The sequence below is a fragment of the Mus musculus genome, chromosome 16, assembly GCF_000001635.26.
Source record: "Mus musculus strain C57BL/6J chromosome 16, GRCm38.p6 C57BL/6J".
Lineage (NCBI taxonomy): Eukaryota > Metazoa > Chordata > Mammalia > Rodentia > Muridae > Mus > Mus musculus.
The window spans coordinates 52,270,886-52,286,436 of NC_000082.6; the positions used below are offsets into that span (position 1 = coordinate 52,270,886).

Consider the following 15,551-nt stretch of genomic DNA (forward strand, 5'->3'; position numbering starts at 1 on the left):
TTTAAGGATGTGTGGAAACCATAGATAAGGACTATCCAGGTCATCTACAGCTTTACAGTGGGCAGAAATGAGATTAATAAAGCAATAATGGCATTTGTGTCTATGATTCTTTGGGGAATTTTAACACATCAATGAGGCTCTTTCCTCCCATCTGCCCCCTCTCCCCATAGATACTCAGTGTCTGTTAAACTTTTTTTCATGATACTTGTTTCAAAGCATGTTATTCATCTTTAACCACCAGTTTCCTTTTAGTGAACATTAGAACTTATTTGTGAATGAGGTAAGTGGTTTTTTGGTTTTTGTTTGTTTGTTTGTTTGTTTTGTTTTTTTGTTTTTTTGCTGTAGACAGCTATTCTCTTATATCAATTCTTTGCAGTGGGTATCTGTTCTCCTATCTCATATCTCTCATCATAAAATGTTATATAAAAGTCCAATGCATATATAATTTGTTCATGGGTAAATAAAACCATTTGTTTCTCTCAGACTTTTTCTTTGTCAATAAAAAAGGTGGATCTTTCAATGATGGCTTTTAGATTTTCTGAGGCACAAATTGGAGGATCTCTGGATGTGATATACTCAAACATAAGAAGCAATGTAAATAGTTTTGATCTGTATTCCCTACAAGGAATATTTCTTTAAGCGCTGCTCAGCTATTTCTATTTCTTTGTAATCTTTTGAGAATTCTCTGTCTAGATTTGTATCCCAATTTTTGAGGTTCTTTTGCTTTTTACTTTATAGATTTTTTGCATATATATTTATACATATATGTGTATATATGTGTGTATATGTATATGTGTATATATATAAATGTAATAGTTTCCACTTTTGTGTTTTTACAAGATCTCTGAGGTGAGAACATATGTGTCTATGTGTTTCTTGTGCCTTTTCTTTTCCCTGCTTTGTCATATTCCAGTTTGTTTCTTATCTTATTTCATTTTAATTTAAAAAAAATGCTTGTTAGTTTTCCATTGCAAGAAAGAAAGAGTGTGAATTACAGCGGGGATGGAGGTAAATAAACTGTAGAACAATAATCAGGACATATTGCATGAAAATAGTTTTTCAATAAAGTAAATGAAAATAAAAAATAAAGGAGTACACATATCACTTGAAAAATTTTTAAAAATAATTAAAAAATATAAAAGAAACAATGTAGTTCAGTCATTGTTAGGTTTAGACAGAAATGCAACACAGCCCAAGCAACTATGTCTTCGTACTCCTTCTTGGTCACTTATTTTGGGTATATCCTCTGTCTTTTCTATCTTGGCTTTGTATTTAACAGTACTGTATGTATCTTGAGGCTAGGTGTGCATTAGCCTCTATTCCCTGAGCACTACCTCATGGCTGTGAACTACTAGGTTCATCATACCTTGGAGGGGGAACAAATAAAACATTATGGATGGACCACCTCAAACCTAGAACAAGAAAAATAACATATCGTCCCTCAGGTCAGACTCAAACCTTCTCTGTGACAATGAAGAATAGCATTCTTATTTCTATCCTTGCGGTAAGTGTACTGCTATGTTCCCCGAGTCTTTGTGCTTGCTACTTCAGTCTTTTCAAAATATACCTGCTTATTTCTAGCATGGTCTTTTACATTCTTATATTCATTCTTTCATTCATCTGATTTACATTTTTATTCATTCATTCATTTGAAACATGTGTACTTTTTTATTTTTTAATCTACTTTCCAGAAACTACAGGTTCTTTTCAATGGCACTTATCCCCTAACTAGAGAGACATAAAAAGTAGTGTAGGAAAGAAACATTTGTAATCATTTAGCATTTGGTGCTAAAAGGTATTTCTGCACATTTTCAACAATTCAGGACTTTATTCCGAACAAAGAAGCATGCATCTTCTCAGGTTTGATTGTCTTCTTGCCTCTCTGTCTTTCCAAGCTTGGGCTTTTTATCAGTGTGTCTCTAATATAGTTAACCCGGTCACAAGTCATTGGCTTCAAGAGGGACCACTCTGAGCGCTCTCCTTGCTTGAACATATGCATATGTATTTGTATGAATCCCAGGCAAGAGCGCAGATTCACCGTGCTTAGCAAATGACCTTATAGGAGCTGAACTAGTGGTTCATGTCTTCACAGAGGAATGTGGGATTTTTCAACTTAAAATTAAGTTGCCACCTTTTTGCTTTAAATGTGCCTGTTAAAACCTTAAATGGGGGTGGGGGGAGGAGGGAGGCTATGTCCTTTACTGGTTCTATGTCTATGACTCTTTAACTGGTTCTACTGATCTAAGGAGACACGAGGACCACTACAGAAAAAAAAATGTAAAGTCATATTAGTACACCAAACACTGATTAGAGGGAGCAAAGTTCTGAAATCTTAGCAAGCGGCTGATTTTTCTCTTTCTTTATGCATTTGTCTTCCTCTCTCTTTCTGCGTCTGACTTTGTATTAAGAACAAAATATTCATAGCATTTGCAAGTTGCAATCCTTTGTGGCAACTGAAGTAACTTACCAAGATTACAGATATTAAGTTTTGATTGATGGTCCTCTACTGTCCAGAAGGGGATAAAGTAGATACTACATTTGGGCGGCCTTGTTCTGGCCCTAGCCCTGTAACAAGCAAACTGAAGCATGTGTTTCCAAGCAGTAACTAGGCTGGTTCCTCAAAGGGCCCAGCTTAAACAAGGAATATCTTTTAAACAGTAAAGAGGCAAGGTAATGACAGCTACTTATACTTTGATGTATAAGTTTGTGGTTCAGAAAAGTATATCCATTAATGACTTAATTACTTGTGTCTCAGGAATTAATGACCATGGAGAGACATTCAATTTTAATTCTTTCAAAAGCAGATACCACAACACAGTATTTTAAAAATATTTTCCGTGGGTCTTGGATTGAAATGTTTTAGTCTCCTTCAGAGAAAATTATGATGTCAGCAAGCACTTTCTCTGAACTTTGACTGCATATTCTATGTTTCATCTTCTAACCAAACCAACCTCCACTTCTGGTATCTAAATAAAACTCACCTTGGGAGCAAAGGTAACCCCGAACAAGAATTAAAATACTTGCTTGGTTTATGACGCTCCCACTGCCGGTAATGGTCCAATGTATAGCTGGCTTTGGAAACCCTTCCACGTGGCAGATTATAGTTTTAGACAGTCCACTGGGGTCAGTTTTCTTAGTCATTTTGATTTGAGGTTTCCCTGAAATATTAATATGATTAGAATATCATTATTGAAATAGTAAAAGGAGCCTGATATCAAGTTCTTGAAGAACAAGATAATTGCTGCTAAAGCATTTTGCTACCTTCTACAATGAGGGTCAGCGACTCCCTTTTCTTCAGTCCCTCAACCTCCTGAAGAGCAGTTTCACAGACATAGTTCCCAGCATCCTGATAATGAAGACTGGAAAAGGAAGGGCTGGACCGGAGCCGGATGTTATCCTGGTAAATGCAGAGCACAGTTACGTCAATAATATCATATTTATTATATTTTAGTGACTATGCATGGCAGTGTGTGTGTGTGTGTGTGTGTGTGTGTGTATAGTATATGTGTGTGGTACATGCGCCTACATGTCTGGATGCCTATACCTGCGCATGAGTGTGGTGTGGAGACTAGTGTCTGTCATCTAGTGTTTTCCTCTATTATCTGCACAATTATCGTCTTGAGATGGATCTTTCACTGAAGCAGAAGCTTGCGCTTTGACTGGGCTGGCTGGCTAAGAAGCTCTTGAGATTGAGCTGCTTCTGGATCCCAATATTGGGGTTTCAGACATTCCATGTAATATCTGATGGGTGCTGGGAATTTATATCAGGTCTTCATGTCTTCAGTGAAGAACATGAGTTCTCCATGAACTATATATACAGCCTCACAATTGTGACTTCAGATGTATGTGTTCTATAATAATTAAGCCCAAGGTTATTACATGGGTCTGAATATTCTCCTTGTGATACTTTGGAGTCAGGCAAAGTAGAGTTGTAGTTCAGAGTCCCCTATTCTAGTGCTGGTAATTAGGAACAAGTCCATGGTTTCCTCAAGCTGAGTTTCCTTTATTTGGGAAGTAGGATCTTCTTACTGTATCTAATCATTTTGAGGATTAACTAAATGAGTCGTGCAATGATTTTATGTTGAGTGAAAGTCTTAATTGTCAAGTCTGACTACTGTGTTAACATTATTCTGTAAGACACCCATGGAACATAAACAGTGCTGGGCAAAATGCTCAAGATTGACTTTAGCTGACTGAATATCAACACTGGAGTTTCATTATAAAATCACAAGAAAAGTATGAAAAAATACTACCAGTAAGAAAGTCTTACTGGTCGAATTTGAAAAGTGAAAGGGAAAATATGTGTATATTAGAAAGTTACTTGACTCTAGAGGATGATCATATTTTCAGGGCATTAAGTTAAAAAGCAGTTAATAAGAGAATTCTATGATCATAGGCCTTTGTATACTAGGATTTTCTTTCGTCTACTTTCCCATCAACAAATGATGAGGAGGAATATTGTTTAGCAGTCCTGACTTTAGGGTTCAACCAATAAAGGTCAATGCACTTCATGTTTACTGTAGCAGACTTACCTATCAATTAAAACACCTTTGTGTGTTTGTGCCATCATTGACTGTTCTCCTTGCTTATAGATCGTCTAGCTATTTGACTGTTAGGTATAGAAATAGTACAAACTAAGGGCGAGGAAGAGCGATGTTTGTAATCATTTGGGAGAAGAACATTTGTGGCAAGAGTGTGTACCAGAGAAAGTGAAAGAAAAGTGCTCGAAGGTTGAGGGGATGCTGCATGTGATAGTGCACAACTTTATCATCAGAACCCTGAGGCCTGAGGCCAGCCTGGTCTACATAGCTAGTCTGAGGTTAGTGAGTGCTATATAGTGAGGCCCTGTTTCAGAGAGGAGAAGAGGCAGAGAGACAAAAACAGAGACAAAGACAGATATTAAGAGAGTGATTATATTTTATTTGTAGTATTATTGCATTATACAATGATATTTTGTCTAGAAGAAGTCTTAGTAAGAAATTTCTGAATGATTATCATACAGATAATTTGACCTCCTGTTTGAAATGATGCGTGGATATTATTTTCCCACAATTTTCCCATTTTGCTGCTCCTGTCCATGATACACACTGTGTGTTAGAAAACACTAGCCAACGACATAAATGGTGACCTCATGGTCACGGACTTCTGCTTCAAGGACAAGCTGGACTCAAAACACCAATTATGTACCCTCCTTCCTCCTTCTAAAAGGGTAGAAATATCGGGCCCCAAGTTCCCTTTATTTTAGAGTTCTATGACTATATCAGCTTACGCAGGGGATTCCAAACAAGACTTGAGAATGTTCCAGGGCTAGACGTGAACAGATCTCCCTAGCATCAAAGAGCTCACAATTACAAAGAAACAGCTTTTAGAGACTAAAAAGTTGTCCGGACACCAAAGAGGAAGAAAAAGGCATACGGCCCCAGAACAACATTCATACTCCAGAGAGCACGGGCTTGAGCCTCTCTCTGTCTTACTTTTCTGATCCATCTGCCTTGATTTTATTATAAATGATGGGAAAAATAATCACCAGCTACATTTTCACAGAGATGCTACAGCCAGGATGTCAGATAAAATCAACTCTGTAAGGTTTGTCCTTAAAGCATTTAGTTGCATATGCTCGTGTGTGCGCATGCACTTGTGGATCACTCTTCATTATATAATCGTAAAGCAATGCGCCAAGCTATGCTGCCACCCATCTATTAACGATGCCATGGTGTGGCTGAGTGCTGCCACAGATTACTGTGATCTGACAAACGCTAGATTGGAGGAGTGAAAGGGCACATGGATTTGATCATACAAGCCACGACTGGATATACATATTGGGTTGTAAAACAAAATACACAAGAATGCTCAGAGAACGCATGCTAAGGAACAGGGACAGCAGCAAAAGACCTGGACTTACCTTCATCCACACCACAGTCGCGTTCCTACTTGCAGATATTGTGCATGACACAGGCAGGGTATCGCCAATCTGCTTGGTCACCTCCCCACTTGGGTTTAAGGATAAATCCAAGTCTGAGAGACAGAAAAGCATGATTAAAATGAAAACTACAAGAAAGCAAGATAGTAAAAATATTTTGCATGTAAAAGGATGAGATAAAAACAAAACCACCTTTTTCATCTGTACTTGAAATATCCGGACTGACTAAGAGAGGGAAGCAACTAGATTGGAGAAGATTCAGCTGAGCCTTACAACTTAGCATTGAAGTGAGCTTGGACAAACATGTGGTCGATCTAATTGATTTTGCCTTGATTTTCTGTTAACATAACGATGTTTGTGGTACATAGAGGTACTTCTTTGGGAACTATTACCTTAAGCAAAACAAATCAGCTCACTTCAGGAAGGAAATAAAAATGAGTAGATAAATATTATTTAAAAAAAGAGTTGATAAGACATAGCAGTAGAAAAATCACATATATTTAGACAGCAGGTGATAAATGGAAAAAAGTATCAGATAGTGTAGATGCTCCTTCAGAGAAAATTGACAAATGGTTGAATTATTTCTGAAATGCTATTCCATTTTCTGTGCAGTTGAAATTTTGAATAAGACCTATTATTGGGTACACATTCAACAGATATTTTTAAAAAATACATAGGATAATTATGTCTAAGGATGCAGAGCCTTTCAGGCAAAAATTGATTTTTAAAATATAAACTTATAGTATGATTTGTAGGAAGAAAATGCAACTCAATGGAACAAATATTGCCATGCAGCAACTATGTTCTGGGCACTAAAGGAAGATCTGTATATGAGTGCTGACTTGACATGATAGTGTGGGGGTACCACGCACTCCACAGCAGTCTATCACCCGTGAATTCAGAACCTGGTAACAAAACTATTATACGCTCAGAGATCACTAATTACTTGTTGAAATACTAAGCAGTGGCATAAGCAATGACTAAAGGATTAGAGAGAACATGATCAAACTGAGTTTCAAAGCAGAAAGGCTTTGTATAAGAGATACTATACTGTTAGAGCCTCTTGACAACTAAGTACTTTGGTAGGTGGGGAATCTAGGGTCAACTTTTCCACATGGTCAAAATAAAAAAAATAATGAGAGTGCTCATCATCAGGCTGTTCAACGTTGCATTGTCCAGTACTGCTAGTCAATACTCATAGAATGTATATCTAGAGATAGAATTAAGTCAAGACAGCAGGTTTTCAGGTTTTTTGTTTTTGTTTTGTTTTTTGTTTTGTTTTGTTTTTGTCTCTTTCATGATTTGGTTGCAACTTACCCATCATTTTCTGTGTCATTATAATGCCAGGGCCAAGAAGTGGGAGTGGGTGGGTAGGGGAGCAGGGCACGGGGAGTGTATAGGGAACTTTCGGGATAGCATTTGAAATGTAAATAAAGAAAATATTAAAAGCAATTAAAGAAAATATCTAATAAAAAGAAGAACTTAGTACGCAGTTAGAAATCATAATGGTTTAATGAATAGATAATGATAGATTTTCCCCTAAGATCAATAAAATCACTACCTTTGGCTGTTTGATTAAGTTTGATTAGTCATGCTAGTCATACTGTTGAGCATGTGATAAGTAGAATATAAAAGCTGTTGATTATTGTCATGCTATCAATGACATTGTTGCACATTTAGGCATTTCTTTTTTAATATTTTAAAAGATTTATTTATTTTATTTATATGAGTACACTACTGCTGTCTTCAGACACACCGGCAGAGGGCATCGGATGTGGGGCAGTGGGCTGCACACAGACAGCCTCTTCTCCAGTCAGCAAAGGCCTGGAACCCTGGGGACTTGATGGGTGGTTATTTTCACCTACATGGGACAGAAGGTGTCCAATCATGTCATGTAGGAGTAGCACCAAGCCTTCCTACAAGCAAATAAGATTTCCTCCAATCTCTCAGTCAAAGCCAATGAGAGGTACCTGCTGTAGAACCCTGAATCACCCCCAAAACTGTATATAAATCCTATCCAGGGAATTAAAGGTGTGTGAGAACAAAAAATAAAAAATAAAAAAATATATATATCGTATGTATGTGTGGGAGCTCCTCTGCCCACTTACCCACTCTTGACTCACTGCTCTAGCATCCCCCTACTCTGGGGTATCAAGCCTCCTAAAATTATGTAACAGAAACTTACCACTTTGGCTGTACTGGTTGGTCAGTGAGCCTTGCATATCTGGCTGTATGTCATTTTCCCTCCCTGCTCTCTCTAGCTCTGGGGTTACAGAATTCTACCTATGTAGGCTTTTTTTTCCTTGGTCACTAGGGAATAGAATTTAAGTTCTCACAATTGTGAAGCAGGCTAAGGACTGACTGAGGCATCTCCCCACCCCTCAGTGGTTGTCTTCACTGTTAAGCAGTAACTGTCATGGGAGTAATGACCACGCCTTGATTTTTTCCGATATAGCCCCAAGACCTGGCATATCAAGGCTCAGAGGAGTCATGGTTATTAAAAGAGTGATTGAGGAAGTATACTTTATGGTTTACACTAATATTAGCAGCTGTGCCAACTTGTAGAGAAAGAGGTTTTAATAGAACATGTATGTGAATTACATTTGTATGAAAATTATAAAAAGGGAAACTTGGAAGCCTTTATTCATGGATTCAAGACCCTGTCCGTGGAAAGACACAAGATTTTAAAAGATAAAGATGGACTTTGAAGGCTGTGGTGATGAATCTGTCTGTAAGATGTGGCAGAAGAATAATAGATGTTTCAACAGTAACTCAGAATCTATAGGAATATGGTCACATTGTGAGGTCTGCTCTGCATCCCTGTGTGTGTACTGATGTGGCTTTTCTACCTACACTTTACTTAATTTTTTATGAGACAGAAATAAATTCTGCTTTTGGAAAACAAGGAGCCAAAGAAAGTGGGCAAAATGTAATTTTCATGTTTGTATTTAGCGTAGAATAAAATGATGATGAATATTATAATTCATTATCTCTTAAGGAGACAGGCAGGCTTTAGAACTCATTGTTATAGTCAATCTTTCAAAACCGGAATACATTGGAACTTAAAATGAACCAGAACTCAGTTACTTTTCCCATTATTTTGTTTGATTTTTCTGTCTGTTACATCTTCTCATTGAGGTATGATGTAGTTGCCACCAAGTCTTCTTCCTTGTAGTGTGTGGTCTAGCCATCCCTGTATGTTCTACACACCATACACAGAATAGCTCTTCCCTCTTTAGCCCCCACATAGTTAACATCTTTTAAACATAAAACATGTCTAAGGAGCTGTAATACTGGTAATTAACCTCAAGATACGATAGACAAGGGTATCCGAGGACGACGCACAGACATATGAATTTGTTGGGTGTATTCCCTTGCTTTCCTTCTTAGAACAGGGTTAGATAAATGGTCCCATGACTAACTGGTCCCCAGAAGAGAAAAATAGCACTATTGTTCTATGTAGACATCACTGTGTTCCCCCCAATGAGCGCCTGATGGCAGGCACACTCAAACCCATGAGCATGAGGGCAGAAGAGACAGAAAACGGGCTTGGCAGTTAACAGTTTTCAACACTTCACTGTTTCCAAAGGGCTCCCCAGGGTACATGTTGAACATCAATCAAAAGCAACCATCTGGTTGTATTATTGCCCACTGTGCCCTCCTGTGTCTCCTTCCAAATTTTGCTTCCTTGCCTACATGCTTCCTAAGCACTGAGATAGAAAACACAGCACTGTGTGCTTGAATCAGTTTCCTTGAATGCTTTTTGACCTTATTTCTTTCCTCTCTTTGGTCTAATCAAGTTTTACTGTGATTGTATGGAAGCTCCGTGTCCCCAGTATTGCTCTCTAGTGATATTTTTGGACAACTGCTCAGTGTTTGTCTTCAGGGGATATGGTCAAGATGGATAGTCCAGTTCCAATGCTTAGAGCTTGTGGATGTTCCAGTTCATCAGAGCCGCTGTGCTGCAGAGAATCCTTTACTAAACCACGCAGGCCATTCTCTCTGATGACTTTCAAGGCCTTTGCTTCACTACTGCTTAATCTCATTTATAAGGAAAGAAAAGAAAAGAAAAGAAAAGAGAAAAGAGAAGAGAAGAGGAAAGGAAAGGAAAGGAAAGGAAAGGAAAGGAAAGAAAAGAAAAGAAAAGAAAAGAAAAGAAAAGAAAAGAAAAGAAAAGAAAAGAAGGCACAAGTCCCTTCCGCTCGACTCGAGACTCGAGCCCCGGGCTACCTTGCCAGCAGAGTCTTGCCCAACACCCACAAGGGCCCACACGGGACTCCCCACGGGACCCTAAGACCTCTGGTGAGTGGACCACAGTGCCTGCCCCAATCCAATCGCGCGGAACTTGAGACTGCGGTACATAGGGAAGCAGGCTACCCGGGCCTGATTTGGGGCACAAGTCCCTTCCGCTCGACTCGAGACTCGAGCCCCGGGCTACCTTGCCAGCAGAGTCTTGCCCAACACCCGCAAGGGTCCACACGGGACTCCCCACGGGACCCTAAGACCTCTGGTGAGTGGACCACAGTGCCTGCCCCAATCCAATCGCGCGGAACTTGAGACTGCGGTACATAGGGAAGCAGGCTACCCGGGCCTGATCTGGGGCACAAGTCCCTTCCGCTCGACTCGAGACTCGAGCCCCAGGCTACCTTGACAGCAGAGTCTTGCCCAACACCCGCAAGGGCCCACACGGGACTCCCCACGGGACCCTAAGACCTCTGGTGAGTGGAACACAGCGCCTACCCCAATCCAATCGCGTGGAACTTGAGACTGCGGTACATAGGGAAGCAGGCTACCCGGGCTTGATCTGGGGCACAAACCCCTTCCACTCCACTCGAGCCCCGGCTACCTTGCCAGCTGAGTCGCCTGACACCCGCAAGGGCCCACACAGGATTCCACACGTGATCCTAAGACCTCTAGTGAGTGGAACACAACTTCTGCCAGGAGTCTGGTTCGAACACCAGATATCTGGGTACCTGCCTTGCAAGAAGAGAGCTTGCCTGCAGAGAATACTCTGCCCACTGAAACTAAGGAGAGTGCTACCCTCCAGGTCTGCTCATAGAGGCTAACAGAGTCACCTGAAGAACAAGCTCTTAACAGTGACAACTAAAACAGCTAGCTTCAGAGATTACCAGATGGCGAAAGGCAAACGTAAGAATCCTACTAACAGAAATCAAGACCACTCACCATCATCAGAACGCAGCACTCCCACCCCACCTAGTCCTGGGCACCCCAACACAACCGAAAATCTAGACCCAGATTTAAAAACATTTCTCATGATGATGATAGAGGACATCAAGAAGGACTTTCATAAGTCACTTAAAGATTTACAGGAGAGCACTGCTAAAGAGTTACAGGCTCTTAAAGAAAAGCAGGAAAACACAGCCAAACAGGTGATGGAAATGAACAAAACCATACTAGAACTAAAAGGGGAAGTAGACACAATAAAGAAAACCCAAAGCGAGGCAACGCTGGAGATAGAAACCCTAGGAAAGAGATCTGGAACCATAGATGCGAGCATCAGCAACAGAATACAAGAAATGGAAGAGAGAATCTCAGGTGCAGAAGATTCCATAGAGAACATCGACACAACAGTCAAAGAAAATACAAAATGCAAAAGGATCCTAACTCAAAACATCCAGGTAATCCAGGACACAATGAGAAGACCAAACCTACGGATAATAGGAATTGATGAGAATGAAGATTTTCAACTTAAAGGGCCAGCTAATATCTTCAACAAAATAATAGAAGAAAACTTCCCAAACATAAAAAAAGAGATGCCCATGATCATACAAGAAGCCTACAGAACTCCAAATAGACTGGACCAGAAAAGAAATTCCTCCCGACACATAATAATCAGAACAACAAATGCACTAAATAAAGATAGAATATTAAAAGCAGTAAGGGAGAAAGGTCAAGTAACATATAAAGGAAGGCCTATCAGAATTACACCAGACTTTTCACCAGAGACTATGAAAGCCAGAAGAGCCTGGACAGATGTTATACAGACACTAAGAGAACACAAATGCCAGCCCAGGCTACTATACCCGGCCAAACTCTCAATTACCATAGATGGAGAAACCAAAGTATTCCACGACAAAACCAAGTTCACACAATATCTTTCCACGAATCCAGCCCTTCAAAGGATAATAACAGAAAAGAAGCAATACAAGGACGGAAATCACGCCCTAGAACAACCAAGAAAGTAATCATTCAACAAACCAAAAAGAAGACAGCCACAAGAACAGAATGCCAACTCTAACAACAAAAATAAAAGGGAGCAACAATTACTTTTCCTTAATATCTCTTAATATCAATGGACTCAATTCCCCAATAAAAAGACATAGACTAACAGACTGGCTACACAAACAGGACCCAACATTCTGCTGCTTACAGGAAACCCATCTCAGGGAAAAAGACAGACACTACCTCAGAGTGAAAGGCTGGAAAACAATTTTCCAAGCAAATGGACTGAAGAAACAAGCTGGAGTAGCCATTTTAATATCGGATAAAATCGACTTCCAACCCAAAGTTATCAAAAAAGACAAGGAGGGACACTTCATACTCATCAAAGGTAAAATCCTCCAAGAGGAACTCTCAATTCTGAATATCTACGCACCAAATGCAAGGGCAGCCACATTCATTAGAGACACTTTAGTAAAGCTCAAAGCATACATTGCACCTCACACAATAATAGTGGGAGACTTCAACACACCACTTTCTTCAAAGGACAGATCGTGGAAACAGAAACTAAACAGGGACACAGTGAAACTAACAGAAGTTATGAAACAAATGGACCTGACAGATATCTACAGAACATTTTATCCTAAAACAAAAGGATATACCTTCTTCTCAGCACCTCACGGGACCTTCTCCAAAATTGACCATATAATTGGTCACAAAACAGGCCTCAATAGATACAAAAATATTGAAATTGTCCCATGTATCCTATCAGACCACCATGGCCTAAGACTGATCTTCAATAACAACATAAATAATGGAAAGCCAACATTCACGTGGAAACTGAATAACACTCTTCTCAATGATAGCTTGGTCAAGGAAGGAATAAAGAAAGAAATTAAAGACTTTTTAGAGTTTAATGAAAATGAAGCCACAACGTACCCAAACCTATGGGACACAATGAAAGCATTTCTAAGAGGGAAACTCATAGCGCTGAGTGCCTCCAAGAAGAAACGGGAGACAGCACATACTAGCAGCTTGACAACACATCTAAAAGCCCTAGAAAAAAAGGAAGCAAATTCACCCAAGAGGAGTAGACGGCAGGAAATAATCAAACTCAGGGGTGAAATCAACCAAGTGGAAACAAGAAGAACTATTCAAAGAATTAACCAAACGAGGAGTTGGTTCTTTGAGAAAATCAACAAGATAGATAAACCCTTAGCTACACTCACTAAAGGGCACAGGGACAAAATCCTAATTAACAAAATCAGAAATGAAAAGGGAGACATAACAACAGATCCTGAAGAAATCCAAAACACCATCAGATCCTTCTACAAAAGGCTATACTCAACAAAACTGGAAAACCTGGACGAAATGGACAAATTTCTGGACAGATACCAGGTACCAAAGTTGAATGAGGATCAAGTTGACCATCTAAACAGTCCCATATCACCTAAAGAAATAGAAGCAGTTATTAATAGTCTCCCAACCAAAAAAAGCCCAGGACCAGATGGGTTTAGTGCAGAGTTCTATCAGACCTTCAAAGAAGATCTAATTCCAATTCTGCACAAACTATTTCACAAAATAGAAGTAGAAGGTACTCTACCCAACTCATTTTATGAAGCCACTATTACTCTGATACCTAAACCACAGAAAGATCCAACAAAGATAGAGAACTTCAGACCAATTTCTCTTATGAATATCGATGCAAAAATCCTCAATAAAATTCTTGCTAACCGAATCCAAGAACACATTAAAGCAATCATCCATCCTGACCAAGTAGGTTTTATTCCAGGGATGCAGGGATGGTTTAATATACGAAAATCCATCAATGTAATCCATTATATAAACAAACTCAAAGACAAAAACCACATGATCATCTCGTTAGATGCAGAAAAAGCATTTGACAAGATCCAACACCCATTCATGATAAAAGTTTTGGAAAGATCAGGAATTCAAGGCCCATACCTAAACATGATAAAAGCAATCTACAGCAAACCAGTAGCCAACATCAAAGTAAATGGAGAGAAGCTGGAAGCAATCCCACTAAAATCAGGGACTAGACAAGGCTGCCCACTTTCTCCCTACCTTTTCAACATAGTACTTGAAGTATTAGCCAGAGCAATTCGACAACAAAAGGAGATCAAGGGGATACAAATTGGAAAAGAGGAAGTCAAAATATCACTTTTTGCAGATGATATGATAGTATATATAAGTGACCCTAAAAATTCTACCAGAGAACTCCTAAACCTGATAAACAGCTTCGGTGAAGTAGCTGGATATAAAATAAACTCAAACAAGTCAATGGCCTTTCTCTATACAAAGAATAAACAGGCTGAGAAAGAAATTAGGGAAACAACACCCTTCTCAATAGTCACAAATAATATAAAATATCTTGGCGTGACTCTAACTAAGGAGGTGAAAGATCTGTATGATAAAAACTTCAAATCTCTGAAGAAAGAAATTAAAGAAGATCTCAGAAGATGGAAAGATCTCCCATGCTCATGGATTGGCAGGATCAACATTGTAAAAATGGCTATCTTGCCAAAAGCAATCTACAGATTCAATGCAATCCCCATCAAAATTCCAACTCAATTCTTCAACGAATTGGAAGGAGCAATTTGCAAATTTGTCTGGAATAACAAAAAACCTAGGATAGCAAAAAGTCTTCTCAAGGATAAAAGAACTTCTGGCGGAATCACCATGCCTGACCTAAAGCTTTACTACAGAGCAATTGTAATAAAAACTGCATGGTACTGGTATAGAGACAGACAAGTAGACCAATGGAATAGAATTGAAGATCCAGAAATGAACCCACACACCTATGGTCACTTGATCTTCGACAAGGGAGCTAAAACCATCCAGTGGAAGAAAGACAGCATTTTCAACAATTGGTGCTGGCACAACTGGTTGTTATCGTGTAGAAGAATGCGAATCGATCCATACTTATCTCCTTGTACTAAGGTCAAATCTAAGTGGATCAAGGAACTTCACATAAAACCAGAGACACTGAAACTTATAGAGGAGAAAGTGGGGAAAAGCCTTGAAGATATGGGCACAGGGGAAAAATTCCTGAACAGAACAGCAATGGCTTGTGCTGTAAGATCGAGAATCGACAAATGGGACCTAATGAAACTCCAAAGTTTCTGCAAGGCAAAAGACACCGTCAATAAGACAAAAAGACCACCAACAGATTGGGAAAGGATCTTTACCTATCCTAAATCAGATAGGGGACTAATATCCAACATATATAAAGAACTCAAGAAGGTGGACTTCAGAAAATCAAATAACCCCATTAAAAAATGGGGCTCAGAACTGAACAAAGAATTCTCACCTGAGGAATACCGAATGGCAGAGAAGCACTTGAAAAAATGTTCAACATCCTTAATCATCAGGGAAATGCAAATCAAAACAACCCTGAGATTCCACCTCACACCAGTCAGAATGGCTAAGA

General features: G+C 39.3%; 1 protein-coding gene across 2 annotated transcripts in view; it reads right to left on the reverse strand.

Annotated features, from left to right (window-relative positions):
• Positions 1 to 15,551, reverse strand: part of Alcam (activated leukocyte cell adhesion molecule) — a 204,086-nt gene that overhangs the window by 21,890 nt on the left and 166,645 nt on the right. For both annotated transcript variants that reach the window (NM_001331110.1, NM_009655.3), the window contains exons 9-11: positions 5,903 to 6,015; positions 3,262 to 3,397; positions 3,025 to 3,158 (exon numbers count right to left, since the gene is read on the reverse strand). In NM_001331110.1, the coding sequence (NP_001318039.1) occupies positions 3,025 to 3,158; positions 3,262 to 3,397; positions 5,903 to 6,015 (383 nt within the window). The remainder of the gene's footprint in view (positions 1 to 3,024; positions 3,159 to 3,261; positions 3,398 to 5,902; positions 6,016 to 15,551) is intronic.